The sequence below is a fragment of the Balaenoptera ricei genome, chromosome 16 (genome assembly GCF_028023285.1).
Source record: "Balaenoptera ricei isolate mBalRic1 chromosome 16, mBalRic1.hap2, whole genome shotgun sequence".
NCBI classification, from domain to species: Eukaryota; Metazoa; Chordata; class Mammalia; order Artiodactyla; family Balaenopteridae; genus Balaenoptera; species Balaenoptera ricei.
The window spans coordinates 826,815-845,122 of NC_082654.1; the positions used below are offsets into that span (position 1 = coordinate 826,815).

The window sequence follows — 18,308 nt, forward strand, 5'->3', positions numbered from 1 at the left end:
CGTCGTTCCTGTCCCCACGAGCCACATTAGCGGATCAGGGCACGCGCCGGAGTCTGGCTCGCAGAGGACGACAAGGAAAGCAGCGGAAACACCGCCTCAGGTTTCGTGCGAACATACGTGTCCACGTCAGGTGGGTAAACAGGGTGGGAATCTTGGGTCACGTGGTGGGCATGTGTTGACTTCACAGAAATGGACAGACAGGCTTCCCCACAGTGGCCTCACCGTCCTGCACTCCTGCCAGCGGGCTCCGCACGCGCTGCGTCCTCGTCAACACAGGACGTGGCCAGGGTTCTGTTAATTGTATCCAGTCTGACACATAGGAATTGATATCTCACTGTGGTTTTAATCTGCATTTCCTGAAAGACTAGTGATGTTGAGCACCTTTTCACACGTTTACCATTTGAGTATCTTCTTCCGTAAAGTGTCTATTCAAATCCTTTGCTCATTTGTAAACTGGGTTCTCTGCTTTCTTATTATTGACTTTTGAGAGCTCCTTGTACTTTCTGGATACAAGCCCTTCATCAAATGTGATTTACAAATATCCCTCCCACATCTGGGGTGCCTTTTCATTCCTCTAACAGTGTCTTACAAAGAGCAAAAGTTCCTAATTATGCAAAGTTCTAATTTATCAGCATTTTTCTTTTATGAGTTGTGCTTTTGGTGTTGTATCTAAGAAATCGTTGCCTAACCAAGCTCATAAAGATTTGGGAGGGGACGGGGACGGGGGGGGGAGGGGGGGACTTAGAGCTAAATTAATTTGTTTGTTTGTTTAATGTAATTTTCAGGTGTGCAGCATTGTAATCCGACACCTGTATACACTACAGAGTGATCACCACCACAAGTCTAGTTGCCATCCACAAAATTTTTGTCTTAAATTTTCTTCTAGAAATTTCATAATTTTAAGTTTTACATTTAAGTCTACAACGTATTTTATTTTTTGTGTATGGTGCGAAATATGGAAAAAATTTTTTTTGCAAATGGATGTCTCATTGGTCCAGCACCATTTGTTGAAAAGACTGTCCCTTATCTAACGAATAGCCTTTATAGCCTTTGTCAATCACTTACACATATTTGTGGGTCTGTTTCTGCATCTCTTTTCTGTTCCACTAATCCACATCTCTGTCCCTTTCCCAAAAACACACTGTCTTGATTGCAGTAGCTTTGTAGTAAGTCTTGAAATCAGAAAGTGTGACTCCTTAAACTTAACTGTTTTTTTTCCAATGCTGTTTTGGCTATTCTAGTTCCTTTGCGCTGCCATACACATTTTACATTTTAGAATCATCTTGCAGTCTTCTACCAAAATGTCCTGCAGAGATTTTGATTGGAACTGCAAAACTGGTGGATCAATTAGTGGAGTTGACATGTTAACATAATTGAGTCTTGCAGTCCATGAACATGGTACACCTCTCCATTTCTTTGTATCTTCCCTGATTTCTTTCATCAGTGTTTTATGTTTTCCGTGTACAGACATTAACATATTTCATTAGCTTTATATCCAAGTATTTCATTTTGGTGCTACTGTAAGTGATCATATCTAACAGAAAAAGATGTTTTCAAATTGATCTTGTACGTTGCAAACTAAATAAGTTGACATATTTGTAATAGTAAAGTTTCTGTAGATTCCTCATGATTTCCAGTCATGCCTTCGGCCCAGACACAGTCTAACCTCCTCCTTTCAGATCCGTGTGGCTCTATTTCCTTTCTTGCCTGGTGGCACTGGCTAGGACCCTCCTTCACTGCCACGCTGAACAGAGAGGTGAAACCAGGCATCCTTGCTCTACTCCCACTCTCGAGGCAAAAAAGCATTGCGTCAGCTGTGGGGTTCGCAGTGCCCTTTACAGAAGCTCCTGCGCAAGCTCCTCTCTATTCTTAGTTTGCTGGGAGTTTTCATCAGAGATGGTTGTAGAATTTTGGCAAATGCTTTTTGTGCATCTACCGAGATAATCATGTGGTTTGTCTTCCTCAATCGGTTGACATGGGTAATCTTATTTATTAATTTTGTATGTTAATGCCAGGCTTGTGTTCCTTGGTACTGATGCATTAACTTTTTGATATGTTGTTGTTTATATGCATGCATGTGTCGCTTGTGTCTTTATATATATATATATATATATATATATATATATATATATATATATATATATAGTTTCATATATTCGATTTGCTAAAGTTCCATGAATTTTGGCATTTACTCCATGGGGGATACAGATCTAGCTCTTTATTCCGTGACGCCTCTGTCTGCCTTTGCTGTCAGGGCACTGCTTGCATCACAGGATGAGTTAGGAAGCATCACCCATGCGTTAGTCTTCTTGAAAAGTTTCTGTAGAATTGTTGTTGTTTCTTGCTTAAATGTTTGACAGAATTCGTCAGTGAAACCATCTGGTCCTGGAGAGTTTTTTTTGTGGGAAAGTGTTTAGCAGAATTTTAATTTAATAGAGAGCTCATTTATTTCTTCTTGACTTAGCTTTGATCCTTTGTTTTTCCAAAAACATCTCCCTTTCATATAAGTGTCCAAATTTACTGGCAAAAAGTTGTTCATGATATTTCCCTTACTATCTTTTTATTGTCTGCAGGATTTTTAGTGATGATTCCCCAGTGTCAAATTTCTAAAATTGGTCACTCTCGTCTTCTCCTTTCAGAAACTACATATAGAAGAGCAAATTAAACCCAAAGTGATGAAAAGAAAGGAAAACATAAAGAGCAGAAATCAGTGGAAGAGAAAACAGAAAACAACATTGGTGCGATCAATAAAACCAAAAGCAGGTTCTCCAAGGTCAATAAAACTGATAAACCTCTAGCCATACCGTTGACTGACTTTTCTCCTCTTTAAGGGCTTCTTTGCCTGCATGGTCATTTTTTATTGGTTGTAAACTATCAAATTGTAAATTTCGTCCTGCCGGACACTAGCCTAGAAGTTCTCTCTGGCTGTAAACTGGGGTGAGTACAGGCTCCCTTCTCGCCCCCTCAGTTCTGCCTGCTGCTTGAGGTCTGAAAACTACTGTTTCATATATGTTTTCTGGTCTTAATTTGTTTAAGGCAGGAGGGTAAATTTGGTACCTGTTTCTCCATGTTAGCTGGAAGCAGATATTACTCATCCCATTATTCTTTAAGTTATTGTCAGGGAAAATCATGAAAGACTTTCAGATGGGCATAAAAGATTAGAGGTGCCCTGTCCCTGTTCGGATTATCTCTGTCTTTAATGATCTCTGAGCTGTTTTACAGTTCTGTGAATTCTGAACACCAGCAGTGATGCAAAGATTCTTGACCTCAAGACGCCAGTGTCGGGCTTCCCTGGTGTCGCAGTGGTTAAGAATCCACCTGCCAATGCAGGGAACATGGGTTCGAGCCCTGGTCCGGGAAGATCCCACATGCCGCGGAGCAACTAAGCCCGTGTGCCACAACTACTGAGCCTGCGCTCTAGAGCCCGCGAGCACAGCTACTGAGCCCGCGTGCCGCAACTACTGAAGCCTGCGCACCTAGAGCCCGTGCTCTGCAACAAGAGAAGCCACGGCAATGAGAAGCCCGCACACCGCAACGAAGGGTAGCCCCCGCTCACTGCAACTAGAGAAAGCCTGCGCACAGCAACGATGACCCAACACAGCCATAAATAAATAAATAAGTAAATAAATATATTTATTTATTTATTTAAAAAAAATAAAAGAACGCCAGTGTCTGGTGGCGCACAGCTCATTCCTGGTCAGCCCTGCATCCTTTCTGCAAAGTCACCTCAGCACCGCAGACAGGAGAGCCCACACGTTTGCTCTTTGGATTCTTCTTTGAACCAGTTCTAACATCTTACTGGATCTCTCATTAGTAAATAACAAATATTTATTATGTCAATAAAAAATCATCAATACTTGCTCATTTTTCATGTTTGGATGTGAGCCAGCGTCATCCCTGTTTTATAATTTATCTATAGCATTACTATAAATTTGAAACAAGCTAAGGGCCATCGATAGAAAAATGACTTTAAAACATGATGGCCTATCCATCCATTTGATGAAATATCCTGAAGCCATTAAAAGAGAGAGTGTATATTAATCTACACAGAAAGATTTCCCAGTTTACCAAACAAAGAGTAAGCTGTCCAAGTGCGCTGACCTGCGACTGGCTAAGGAAAGTACCTTTTCCCCGGGACACAGAGACATTAGACATGAGGGTGTGACATCAAGCAGAGGCAGAACTGGGGTGGGGACACTTATTTATCCTCCTCTGCTTTGTGCTGTTTCCCCACTGTTATTCAGCTGAGAGCTGAGCACACACCACGTGCAGACACACTCCAGGCTCTAGGGATGCAGCAGCAGGACGGGCCCTGCCCCAAGTGCACCGTCTCTGTAAACCGGAAAGTTAAAATCGACTTCCCACCGACCTGGCCTGCAGTCACTAGGATTAGTGACCATCAGAGGCAGAATGGCTGCGCCCGCCCATCCTCAGGTCTGGCTGCAGCCTCGTCCAGGGCCTTCCTGAGGACCCTGTAAGCCGGTTCCTGCACCCCAGCCCAGAGCGGCCCTGAGCCACCCTGGGCTGTTTCCGGCTGTACCTTGGCAGCACCGTGGAAGTTCCCGAGGGCGGGGTGTCTGGCGCACTCCCCTCTGGCCCCCAGCACCCTGCACGGTGGCTGGCACCTCCCAAGCCATGGTCTCTTCCTCTTTGTATAAGGGCACTTATCCCATGATGGTCCCCACCCTCATGACCTCATCTGAACCTAATCACCTCACAAAGGACCCACCTCAAATGCCATCACATTGGGGATGAGGCTTCCGCACATGAATTTGGGGGCAGGGGACACAAACATCCAGGCCACGGCAGGGGTGGAGGCTGCGTTTCCAGAACACAAGTTCAGATAGTGATGAATCTACAGAGCAAGATAAGGCTGGGGGAGGCCAAGAGGGTGACCGGGAGGGGCCTCTCCGAGGGGCCGCAACCGCAAGGGCTAGGAGAGCGGGGCGGGGGAGCGAGGGCAGAGGCCCGAACCCCAGGCATGCCTGGGAACAGAGCGGGGCCAGAAGGAGGCAGCGGGGGGAGTGGGGCCGCCTGGAGGCCCCGCATGGACCCTGGGCCCTCAGCCCGTGAGACAGGAAGCAGGAGGGCAGCAGGACCTGGGTTCCATTTGCAGGGCACTCCGCTGCTCACAGAGAAAGCGCGGGGGTGTGGCGGCCCCGAGGGAGATTCCTGAGGGCCCATGAAGGGGGCTGGCAAGGCTGCCGCTGGCCTGGAAGTGGGTGAGGGTCGCTGGCGATGGTTCCAGGAGTCTGAGGCCTGGGGAGAGGTCAGAGCTGGGATGGGCACAGAGGGCAGGGAAGCACGGGGAGGCCAGCAGGGGTGACGCCAGGCTCTGCGTCTTCTGGAAGGTTGATCACCCTCTCTGGTGCCGTGGCCACGTTCGGGACAGAGCACATGAAAATCCTAGTTCAGAACTAAGGATGGGAACACAAACGGTATTTTCTCCTGTCTCCTGCATTTTTACGGTGATCAAGTTTGACAAAAAAGCAAAAATTATTCCAAGGGTTCTAGAAAACATGAAGGTTGTATTCAGCTCTCCTGTTTATAAAAGCAGGTCATTAAAAGCCTACTTTGAAAAATATCATAACTGCATAATAGACTCTAGAAGTTTTTAAAGACGTACAGCCACCCAGCACCCTGTGTCTCAAGGCCCTGCCCCCTGGGCCCTGGGCCAGCGCCGGCCTTGCTCTGGGTGGGGCCGCTCGGCTTCCCGACCCACAGCCGCTGGGCTGCGGGCAGGGGGCTGAGAACCCCACTGACCAAGTCGGCCCAAGAAAGGCGAGGGGGCTTGTGTTAAAATCTTACTTTTGAGAATTGCCACTGAAATTGCTTCCTCCTCCAGAGGCTTCTGTGCGCAAACCGGGAAGAACGTCCGCAGCTCTCATCACCCCTTACGTTCCATGCCCTTCGCCGAGGCGGAGTGTCCCAGCAAGGACGCAGGCGCCCTGCACACCGACCTCGGGAGAAGCACCGAGCTGCCTGCCCGCCGGCCGGGCTCTGGCTCCGGAAGCAGCCCGACGCGGCCGAGCGCGCAGCCAGGAGGCTCAGAAACGAGGAGGTCTGTGTTTCCCGGGGGTCAGAGTTCACAAAAGGTGGAGCCGCCGCCCTCTGAACTCACCCCCAGACCACCGGCTACTCACTGCCCTGACTGCACCGAGGCTCCAGGTCATCAGTGAAACAGGAGGGGAAAGGAAGGCTGGACGTGAGCCCCAAGCCTCCAGTCTGGGGCCTGTCAAGTCGGGGTCTCACGCCGGCTCCCCGTGACCGCTCCCAGGGGCCTCTCACCGAGGGCAGCCCGGCGCCCGAACAGGCCTCCCGCCTGCATCCTTGAGGCCGTCACCGCCAAGACCCCTCCCAGCCCGGGGCCAGGCCCGCTACCCACCGCATCTCACACCCTGTGCTCCTCGGGCACTGCCGAGGCCCAGCCATGGAAAACAAACGAACTAACGTGACAGCTGCTCTGGCCGAAACTCACACAGACCAGGGAACAGACAGAGCTGGACGGATGGCTCCGGCCACACGCCAGGGCCTCTCACTCCACGGCCACAGGCAGAGGGAGCCGCTGGAGCCGGACCGCGCCCCCGAGGTGAGCCCTCGGCCAGGAAGGCGGTCTCGCCCTGCCCCCTCGGACAGCTGCCTGCCTGGAGCCGACGCGACGGCCCTGCCAGGCCAGGCTTCGGCCGGGGCCCTGAGGTCAGCTCTCCACCTGGGCAGGGCAGACTGCGGGGAAGGAAGAGCTCAGAACCCCCAGGTGACGGGGAAACGAGCCCCACGCACTACCACAGACACCCCCCCATGGCCTCTTGCCACCCCCACCCTCCGGGGCCTCAGCTGCTCCCCAGGGACCCACCTGCCTTCCCGGCCAAGAGCACCGCCCACCTGCAAGCAGCCCAGGCAGACACACCTCACTGGACTCTTCCCTCTGGATCCGGCTGCCTCTCCAGAGCGGGAGCGGGACCCGCACCCCACCCCCGTCCCCACCAGTGGCCTGAGCACCTGGGCGTGGAGACTTGACAGGTGGCCACCCCCCCGTGCCAGCAGGGACGGCAGGAGCCCAGGGCTGCCCAGTGGCCCATGTGTCCCGCATGGGATGGTCAGGACACCGAGCGCCCCCGAGGGGACCCGCCAGGTGCCACCCCTCAGCCCCTGGGGCCTCAGCAGCCCTGAGGCCGGCCCCCAGTACCTGCACTTCCTCCTGTTCACAGAACACATGTGCTGGGCTCCTCACGCTGTCCCTACCCCGGGCTCTGCGGGCTGCGGCCACACTGGCCTCCTGGTGGCCCACAGGCAGCCTGCAGCCCCGCTGAGCGGAATGCCCCACTCGTCCACCAGTTCCCAGAGTGGCCTCTCAACGCCCCGTCAGGGCCCCACGCGCTCCGCCAAGGACCCCGCTACGGCGAGGCTGGTCCTCGTGGGGGGACGTCTGAGCTGGTCCTGGCTGTGCTCCTCGCCGGTCCCCGGGGAGCACGGGCTCCAGGAGCAGAGTCCTCTGTCGTCCCTCCAGAGCGGCCCCCCGGCATCCAGGACAGAACTGACCAAGACGAGGGGCCCGACCAACAGCTGCTCCACGTAAGGTGCCGGGAACAGGCTTCCCCCAGAGCCTCCGGCCAGCGTCCACCCGCCAGCCAGGCACCGCGCTTTCTGCCCAGAGCCCAGGGCCCCCCGAAACGCACCCAAATGTCCCCACCAGCTTTTGACAGCCTCCCCTCCGACAACCAGAGACCCCGGCCGGGGTGGGGGCATCTGAGAAGGGAGGGGCCTCCGAGAAGGAACCGGGAAGTGGATGGGACCCCCGGCTGCCCGCGCGAGGCCACAGGACGAAACGTGATCTCTCGCAACGTGAGCCGCTCCCCTCCCGTGGGCCCGGCCGCCACGGGGCTCTTACCTGATAAAATTCCCGCAGCCAGTTCTTCTGGAGGTTTTCTGGCTGTAAATTAAGAAGAAAAGACAGTCAGGCCAGTGACACAGCCCTGACGGCCGCGAGCAGACGCCAATGTGATGGCCTATCTGCCGTCCTCACCAAGGGGCTAGGGCACGACACGGGGCGGGGGACACCCTGCTCCACTCGGGAGACCCCGTTCTGCACAGGGGGCTGGTCCGCAGCTCGTCCAGGGAAAAGGGGCGGAGCGAGGACAAGCCTCGCCCGGTGATGGGCAGGCACCACAGCCCCCGATCCAGAGCTGACGTCCAGCCCTGCTCTGTCCCCGGGGCGGGCGGGCGGGGGGCTTGGGAGGGGCTGCCCGCAGCCAGGCGGGGGTGTCCGGCAGGACCTAGCGGCAGGGGGCCCGGGACAGGCTCTGAGAACGTGGAAAGAGCCACGCGGCACCAAGTGCTGGTTTCGGGCTTGCGGACACCCCAGGGCACAGCCAACACAGGGTGCCCGGTCCCTGAGAAAACAGGACGCCGCCTTTTCCCACACGGCCTGCCGGGGTCCTGGACCACCAGGCCAGCCAGCCGAGTGAGGGGCGTGGTCCAACGCAACCCCACGTGGCCAAGGTGCTGAGAGGTCACGGCAGGCCTGGACAGGGACGCGAGACACGGCAGGGACGTATGTCCAGTGGGTGCAGAGTTTCAGACACGGGAGACGAAAAGTTCCTGAGATCGGTGACATCAGTGTGAACGCCCCTGACACTGCTGGACCACGCTTAAGAACGGCGAAGATGATAAATCTAATGTTATGTGTTTTCTGCCACAATTCAAAACAAAAGAAACAAAACCCCACCCACCACGCCTCAGGACCCAGACCCCCGATCCGAGCAGAGCTCTGGACGCGGAGGCTGTGGGCCCGGAGCCAGGGTCCAGGATGACCACAGCTGGGCCCAAACGCGTCACCCACGGCCCAAGACGCCGGCGTGCACGGCTGCCACGCGGGAGGTGCTGTCGCCCGCTGATGTTCCTGTGTGTCCCGGGGGCAGGAAGACTGAACTGCCGGCAGAGCAACGAACGAAGGGAAAAACGGTTGGGAAACCAGAGCCTTGCAGACCGCAGAGCAGGGTGTGGAGGAGGCTCCGCGCCTCCGCCCAACAGAGACGGTGGCCAGAGTCCAGCCGGGTGTGGGGCCTTCCAGTCTCCAAGGCCAAGCTCGGGGCCGGGGCCCAGCCTCCAGCCCCCACGTGCTGCACGGGGAGGAGGGCACGCCGTGCCTCTGTCTGTCACCCTCCCAGGTGAGCAAAGAAAAGCCCAAGCAGGCAGGCCGCCCACGGAAAGACCGGGCAGCGGGTCTGAACAGACTGACAGCCAGCCCGCGGACGATGCCAAACATCACTAGGCGTCAGGGGAACGCAAACCCGAAGCACGGCGAGCTTCCGCCCACACCCCCGGGACGCTGACACGGAGAGAAGACGGCCAGTCTGCGGAGACTGCGCAGAAGCGGACCCTCAGACACGGCTGGGGGCGGGGGAGGAGGGTGCGGGCGGTGCAGCCGCTGTGCCAAACAGCCTGGCGCTGCCTCAAAACGCTGGCCGTGGCCCAGCGATGCGCCCAAGAGACGTGGAAACGCTTGTCCACGCAGAGGCTCGGCCACGAGCACTTGCAGCCGCGGAATCTCGGCAGGCGAAAGGCAGGAACTGCCCAAAGGCCAGCCCAGCATGGACGGAGAGACAAAGCGTGGTCCAAGCGAACACGGCGGCCACTGACATGGGCTACGGCGTGGACGAGCCTCAGGAACACTGTGCTCAGTGAAAGAAACCCGCCACCAAAGGACAGGCGACGTCTGACTCCAGTTTACGGAGCTCCAGAGCAGGCAGGTCCGCCGAGACAGGCAGCAGGCTGTGGCCGGGCCCCGGGTGTGGCTGAGGGGTGGAGGTGGTCCGAGCTGACGGTGGTGACGGCGGCACAGCTCCGAGAGCACGGGAAGCACCGCGCACCCCTCTCCCCCCGACCCGAACGATCCCCCACCTGAACCAGGGACGCGGGGCAACCCGCGCCGTGGCCAGGACGCGACCAGGGGCGGCCGGTGGGTTGGCCTCGGGCCCCGGGGTGATCCAAGACAGAGGACTTCGAGTGCAAAGTCCCAGATGCCCTGACCAGGAACGAGCAAATGGGGAGGGCAGCCCCCCACGCCCGTCCTGGGCTGAGGGCAAGGGTGCTGGTTTTGGGGCGCAGAGGGCCCCCCAGCATTTCAGCAACCTTTCCACGCCAGAGCTCGTGGGCTCAGCCTGGAGACAGGGCAAAGAGATTCAGCTTCAAGTCCCGACGTCCACAAGCACAGTCGGATGTGAGCTCCCGTGCTGACCCCGCCCACCTCGCACTCAGCCCTGCGGCGGCCCCGCCCACCATCCTCCCCGAAGCCCTAAGTGGCCGTAGGCAATCCAAGGCACGCTCTCATACACACACATGCACACACACACATTCATGCACACACGCTCTCACGCACATGCACACACGCATTCATGCACACACGCATTCATACACACTCTCACGCACATGCACACACGCATTCGTGCACACACGCATTCATACACACACTCACGGACATGCACACACGCATTCATACACACGTTCTCACACACACGCATTCATACACACATGCTCACACACATACACGCTCTCACATGCACACACGCGCACACACACATTAATGCACACACGCTCTCATACACACGCACACGCATTCATACGCACACACTCTCACAAACATGCACACACACATTCATATGCACACGCTCTCACATGCACACACGCATTCATACACACGCTCACACGCATTCATACACACGCTCACACACATTCATACACACGCACTCACACACATGCACACACGCATTCATACACACGCTCACACACACGCATTCATACACACGCACACGCATTCATACACGTTCTCACATACGCACACACACGCATTTCTACACACACGCTCACACACATGCACACACACGCATTCACACACACGCTCTCACACATACGCACACGCTCTCACACACATACGCACACACTCTCACACACATGCACACAAGCACTCATACACGCTCACACATGCATTTATACACACACGCTCACACACATTCATACGTACACGCTCTCATACATGCACATACACGCATTCATACACACGCACTCTCACACATGCACATACACGTATTCATACAAACATGCACACACACGCATTAATGCACACACGCTCTCACACACACACATTCATACACGCACACACACGCATTCATACACACGCTCTGACACACACATGCATTCAAACACACCCGCTCTCACCCACGCATTCATACACACGCATTCATACGCACACGCTTTCACACACATGCACACACATGCATTCATATGCACACGCTCACATACACACACACACAAGCATTCATACACATGCAATCACACACATTCATACGCGCACACGCATGCACACACATTCATACACTCTCACACATGCACACACGTATTCATACACACACTCACACACACATTCATACACACACGTTCTCACACACATGCATTCATACACACATGCTTTCACACGCACACACGCCTGCACCCTGCCCCCAGCCCCTCCCCATCTCTGTCAGTGGCAACTCCATCCACCCATCCTTCCACCTGCAGAGGCTAAATGAACCCCTCTCTCTCCCCCTGTATCCAGCTCCCGTCACACCGTTGCCCCTGCTGCCAAAGCACTTCCAGACTCGCCCTCCTCCGCCCCCACACCCTCCTCTGCTGCCCTGGTCCAAGCGCCACTGCCGCTTCCTCCTGAGGTTCCCCTGCTTCTGCCCTCAGCCTTTCCCAGGTCACTCTACACTCTGCACCCAGGGCGGTGCTCTGAAAACGCGTCAGATCCACCTCCAGTGTCCCCCCCACCTCCCTTGAGGGGAAGGTCAGTCCCTCCCTGATCTGCACGGCCACCTGGGGTCTGAGCTCTCTGCCCCCTTCCCCTGTCTCTGCTCTTGGAGGGCGGCACCTTCCGCTCTCCAGCCTCAGGGCCTTTGCACCTGCTCTTCCTGCAGATTCTCAGTGGCCCCCACGCCTTCACTGCCCTCAGGTCAGCCCCGCTTTCCTCAGTCATAGAGCCCCCCAGCCTGGACACCAGCTCTCACATTCTTCCCTGTCCTCCCTCAAGGACTGTCACCAGGAAAAGACGGTCCCCCTCCCAGCCTGCACACCACAGTATGCGTACCCTGTACAAGCAGGACACCTTTAAAGTCAATATGACAATAACAACTCTCTAAACCACTGGGGCCAAGATGATCAATAAAGTTGGGTCAAGAGCTCTTTCCCCACAAACTAACAAAATACCAAACGGGGTGACAGAGGGGGACTCCCTCGTAGCAACACGACACAGAAAGGGTCCAACCCTGAAAAGTGGCCGCCAAGGGAAGGAGAGGGAACCGCCTCCAGGGGACCAGACGGATGAACCTGAGGGTGGGGAGCAGCAGGAATGGGCGTCCCCGAGGAGGGAGTTGGAAAACAGGACAAAAAAGATCCAGAAGCAGATGCAGAGCAAATGCCTCCCTAAAAGGGAAGGAAAACTGACCAAGCTTGAAAGGGAACAGTATTCTGAGAAAAGGGGATTTGGAAAGATGGACAGCAAGACCAACCCGGTCACTGACGGACAGACGGACGCGGAACCCGTAGGCCCAGAATTCAGGAACAGAAACAGAAACCGAAAGACCACAGAGACGAGGCCGGCGTCCACCTACGCACAGGACTAAGGACTAGATGTGGAGAGACGTGATGTCAGAAACCTGACAAAATGCACATACTAAATTTATACCAGGTTGGGGGGGGGGGGGGGCAAGCAAAGAACCACTGCAGAATAAGAGTGATTTCTTTACAGCAGGCAGTTCACAAACATGGTCTAAAGTTAAGATGTATTTTCAAACTACAAATTCTTAAAGTTTGTTTTTAAGTTTTCATATACTTAGGAGAATTTTAGAGAGATATATAGTTTGCATTTTTCTCAAGTTGAGAAGTTCCTTCAGTTTCAAGCCAGTACTTTTTTCTCCTGAAAATTCCAGTAGAATTCAATTTGACATTGGACTGAAGACAGCAGTGCTGTGTGGCCCCTGGTCACTCAGCCCACCCTGCTCACTGCAGCTCCCTGCACACAGAGAGCTGGGGACACGTGGATAATGGCTCCTTCTGGGTTGTGGGGTGATCTGTACTTTTCTATAATGCTTAGACTTTAAGGGAAATAAAAAAGGACCTTATGAAAGAATTCTATTTCGGCGGGAAGCATGAAGGAATTGAGAATCATTTTAGCATGCTTGCCTCATGCCCCCTGACAGAGAAAGGCACCCAGACCCTCGAAGACACAGCAACCCCCTTCCTAACTACAGGACTGAGGCAGCTGCAGGAAGTAATGGGGCATGTCACACTGGTGAGGGCCAAGGCAGTAGTCAACTAGTTCAACGCTTATTTTTAAACTGCTATATTAGATCCTTTCTTTACTTTGCAAACAAAATAAGCTCTACATGACTTCAGGAGATAAACACAAAACTTGAAACAGGAAAAATTATCAGAAGAAGACATAAGCAAATAGCTGTCCTTATGGTAGAAAGATAGCCTTCCTAGACATAAAAGCACAGAAAGGAACCAAAGGGGGGAAATGCCTATAGATTCTAACACTCAAAATTGAAGTAACCCACAGCCAACATTATTCTCAATGGTGAAAAATGGAAAGCTTCTCCCCTAAGATCAGGAATAAGACAAGGATGACCACTCTCACCACTTGTATTCAACACAGTTCTGGAAGTCCTGGCCACAGCATTAGGCAAGGAAAAGAAACAACAGGCATCCAAATTGGAAAGGAAGAAATAAAATTATCTTTGCTCACAGATGACATGATCTTATATATAGTGAGCCCTAAAGATGCTACCAAAAAACCATAATTGTTAGAACTAATAAATGAATTATAGCAAAGTAGTAGGGCACAAAATTAACACACAAAAATCAGTGGTGTTTCTATAGACTAACAATGAACAATCCAAAAAGGAGATAAAGAAAATTCCATCCACCATACCATCAAAAAGAATAAGATAACCAAGGCAAGACTTGTACACTGAAAACTACAAAACATTTCTGCAGGAAATTAGATATCAGTAAATGGAAACACATCCCGAGCTCATGGATTGGAAGACAGTATTGTTAAGATGTTGATACCATCCCAAGCAATCTGCAGATTCAATGCCATCCCTACTGAAATTCCAACTACTTTTTTTACAGAAATAGAAAAACCCATCCTAAAATTCATATGAAATCTCAAGGGACCATAAACAGTCAAAACAATCTTGAAGAAGAAGAACAAATTAGAGGTCTTACACTTCCTGATTTCACAGCCACAGTCATCAAAACAGCATGGGACGGGCAAAAAGACAGACGTATAGACCAGTGGAACAGAAAAGAGAGCCCGGAAATAAACCATCACGTGTGTGTCGAATGATTTTTCACAAAGGTGCCAAGACCATGAAATAAGGAAAAGACAGTAATTTCAACACATAATTTTGGGAAAACCGGGTATCTGCATACAAAAGAATAAAGTTGGACTATTACTTAGCACCATATATAAAAATTAACTCAAAATGGATCAAAGACCTAAACATAAGACCTAAATCTATAAAATTTTTAGAAGAAAACATTGGGGAAAAGCTTCGTGACACTGGATTTGGCAACGATTCCTTGGATTATGACACCAAAAGCACGGGCAACCAAAGAAAAAATAAACTGGCCTACACCAAAATTTAAAACTTTTGTGCATCAAAAGACGCTATCAATAGAGTGAAGAGGCAACCCACAGAATGTAAGAAAATATTGGCAAATCATATATCTGATAGTGGGTTAACATCCAGAATATATATTTTTAAAACTCTTACAACTCAACAACAAAAAGACAAATAAGACTATTCAAAACAGGCACAGGGCTTCCCTGGTGGCGCAGTGGTTGAGATTCCGCCTGCCAATGCAGGGGACACGGGTTCGAGCCCTGGTCTGGGAAGATCCCACATGCCGCGGAGCGACTGGGCCCGTGAGCCACAACTGCTGAGCCTGCACGTCTGGAGCCCGTGCTCCGCAACAAGAGAGGCCGCGATAGTGAGAGGCCCGCGCACCGCGATGAAGAGTGGCCCCCACTTGCCGCAACTAGAGAAAGCCCTCGCACAGAAACGAAGACCCAACACAGCCAAAAATAAATAAATTAATTAATTAATTTAAAAAAAAAAAAAAAAAAACAGGCACAGGACTGGAATAGACATTTCTCCAAGGAAGGTGCAAAAAGGGTCAATAAGCACATGAAAAGATGCTCAACATCACTTAGTCATTAAGGAAATGCAAATCGAAACCACAATGATGTATCACTTCATACCCATTATTTTAAAATAAATAAGTAAAATAACAAGTGTTGGTGAGAACGTGGGGAAGTTAGAACCCTTGTGCACTGTTGGTGGGAATGTAAAATGGTGCAGCCACTTTGGAAAATAGTATGGTGGTCCCTCAAAATATTAAAAATAGAATTCACCATATGATTCTGCAATTCCACGTTGGGTATTTATCCAAAGGAATCAAAAGCAGAAACTCAAACAGCCATCTGCACACCCACGTTCACAGCAGCATTTGTTATTCACAATCAGCCAAAAGGTGGAAGTAGCGCAAGTGTCCGCTGGTGGATGAAAGGACAAGCACAATGTGGTATTATGCACACACTGCGCTATTATTCCGCCTCGAAAAAGAAGGAAATTCTGACATGCTCCACCATGGATGACTCTTAAAGACATTACGCTATGTAAAACAAGCCAGTCACAAAAGGGCAAGTGCTGCCTAACTCTATTCATGCTGGGTCCCAACAGCAGTCAAGTCCCTAGGGACAGAAAGCAGATGGTGGGGGCCAGGGGTGGTGGGGAGGGGATGCAGAGTGTTTAATGGGGGCAGAGTTTCAGTTTGGGAAGATGAAAAAGTCCTGGAGCTGATGGTGGCGACGCCTGCACAACGATGTGAATGTACCTGATGCCACTGAGCCTGGCACTCGGGTCACGTGGTAAGTCGTATGTTATGTGTATCTGACCACAACAAAACTAAAGAGAAACAAGTCTGAAGTAGCTGCAGCTCCACTGGAGCAAGGCCCCCAAGGCTGCGGCTCGGCAGTCTCTGGGGCTGTTCTATGTACGTTATTGCATTTTACTCTTATTTTATTTTAAAAAAAAATGAAAGTTTCAAGCCCAGTGATAAGAAGGGGAAGTCCCATAGGTCCACACGATGGAGACACACAGAAAACTCTGGGGCTGCCCAGCACAGCACAATGTCACCACGTACCGTGACCACACAACACACATCAAAAGGACGAACACTGGAAACAAAAGTAAGAATGAGAAGACGGTCTGCAATGCCAACATAATACATAATTTTTAAACTCTACAGATAAGAATGTCCCCACCCAACACATAGCCTTATTGTTTCCCTTTCTTAATGCATTCCTGAAGATGTGTGGAAAAACACTAATTTCTTGAAGTTACAACTGGAATTACAGTCTGAAATCCTAATATCTGCCTCAAATCTTATCTCACAGAAGGTAAGGAGTTTAACAACAGACCACGATGTCCTCCAGGAGGTAAATCAGGGCGACCGAAAGCTCCTGCTACCGGAGGAGCGGAGGCGATGCCGCCCAGGGCCTGTCCTGGGTAAGCGCACAGCAGCACAACCGCACGTGCACACGCCTGACACACCTCCCACGGCGCCGTGGGAGAAAGGGAAGGTACAGCAGAAACACCGGAAAAGCTCTGTCACCGTGGTTCCAAATATCTAGAAAATAGACGCTCACACATTAAAACGTGAGTGCGTGTGCATGTACACACACACACAGACACACACACACACACACACACACACAGAGGCCTGCTTTTCTGCCAAGACCAAACACAAAAATGATTTTTTCAAATGTACGTATCCCAGAATTTTCTATAAAATTAGACCTACCTTAGCACGGCAACCTTTAACGGAGAGCCCCACCCAAACAGGTCTTGCTGGGCTGCAATCACGGCGCCACTTATGTCCCAGCGGCTAAATTAACAAACTGGTGCCTCTGAGCGGCTCTCGGCAAGGCCTGGAGGCCTGCTCGGAGTTGCAGCCCATATCTGGCTAGTGCAGAGTGATTTTTAAAGCCACTAAAGTAAGAATAAAAGATAAACACACGTACTAGCTCTTAAAGAAATACTCTCATTTCAGCCCAAAGCGTGAGACAGGCAGGGCTCTGTGTGTATTCGAAGAAAGCACACACCTTACTTACCTCTTAAACACCCTCAATTTGCTCTCATGACCTTGCAGAATAATACAAAAACTATCAAAATGTGGCTGGGAAAAATGTTAAAAATGCTCATTCCTTCCAAATGTGAAATTCTATTTCTGGACGTTGATCCTAAAAAAAGTAATTCTAAACAACAAAAACGCTCTGCACACAAAGAAGTTCATGATAACGTCATTTACAAGAGAATTACAATTAAGAATACTCCAGAATAGTACTGCAGACGGCTCATTGATAAGGAAAGTCATGTAGTATGTCTGCTGAAGGAAAGGAGGAGGCAACAGAAAGAAATCCATGAGATGATAAAGAAGTTCTGGGTATAGATAGTGGTGACGATCACACAGCACTGTAAATGGATGTAATGCCAATGAACGGTACGTTTACAAAAGATTAAAATGATAAATACTATGCTAGGTGTATTTTACCAAAAAATACAACATCTAATGAGCACATATTAACATGGAAGCAGTTTATACCTTAACAGAGATGGAAGGAACACAAAATAATTCGTGCCCATGCACAAGCCCAACGGCAAGGACCAGACCAGCACAACCATCTGAAGAGGAGCCCCTGCAGAAATGGGCCGCCCTCGCCCTCCACTTCCTCACCCACGAGCCAAGGCTAACGCAGGACGGACAGACCCACGTGGGTCCATGAGGAATGAATGGCTGAGCGGAAGGTAGCCGTGGGCCCTCCCTGTGGGGCAGCTGCTTTGAACCCTCTTATCACAGTAAGAAAAAAAGACTGAGAAAAAAAAACACCAAAATTTGAGTAGTTGTATTTGAAGTAATTTCTTTTTCTTTTCTTTTCTTCATTTTTAATATGCTTATAATTATTACCATGCGTTACTTTCATGTTTTCAACTGTTAATTTTAAAAGCTTGAGGAAGAGAAAAACAATGAAAGCTCTCAGAATATTTTGGCAACATTTGAAACAACTACTATTCACTATCAACAACAGAAAAAAAAAAGGCAAATGACAAACAGGGAAAACTATTTGCAGCTTACATGAAAGCTATTGGGCTAATTTGCATATTACTGCACAAAAAGCCACTGTAAGTCAGAAGACCAATAAC

The 18,308-nt window shown here is 51.1% G+C and overlaps 1 protein-coding gene across 6 annotated transcripts in view; it reads right to left on the reverse strand.

Moving 5' to 3' along the window:
* INPP5A (inositol polyphosphate-5-phosphatase A) overlaps positions 1-18,308 on the reverse strand; it is a 181,076-nt gene that overhangs the window by 110,344 nt on the left and 52,424 nt on the right. For 5 of the 6 annotated variants that reach the window (XM_059899968.1, XM_059899963.1, XM_059899964.1 and 2 more), the window contains exon 2: positions 7,889-7,930. The exons of the other annotated variant lie outside the window; for it this stretch is intronic. In XM_059899968.1, coding sequence (XP_059755951.1) covers positions 7,889-7,930 — 42 coding nt within the window. The remainder of the gene's footprint in view (positions 1-7,888; positions 7,931-18,308) is intronic. 6 annotated transcript variants of the gene reach the window in all.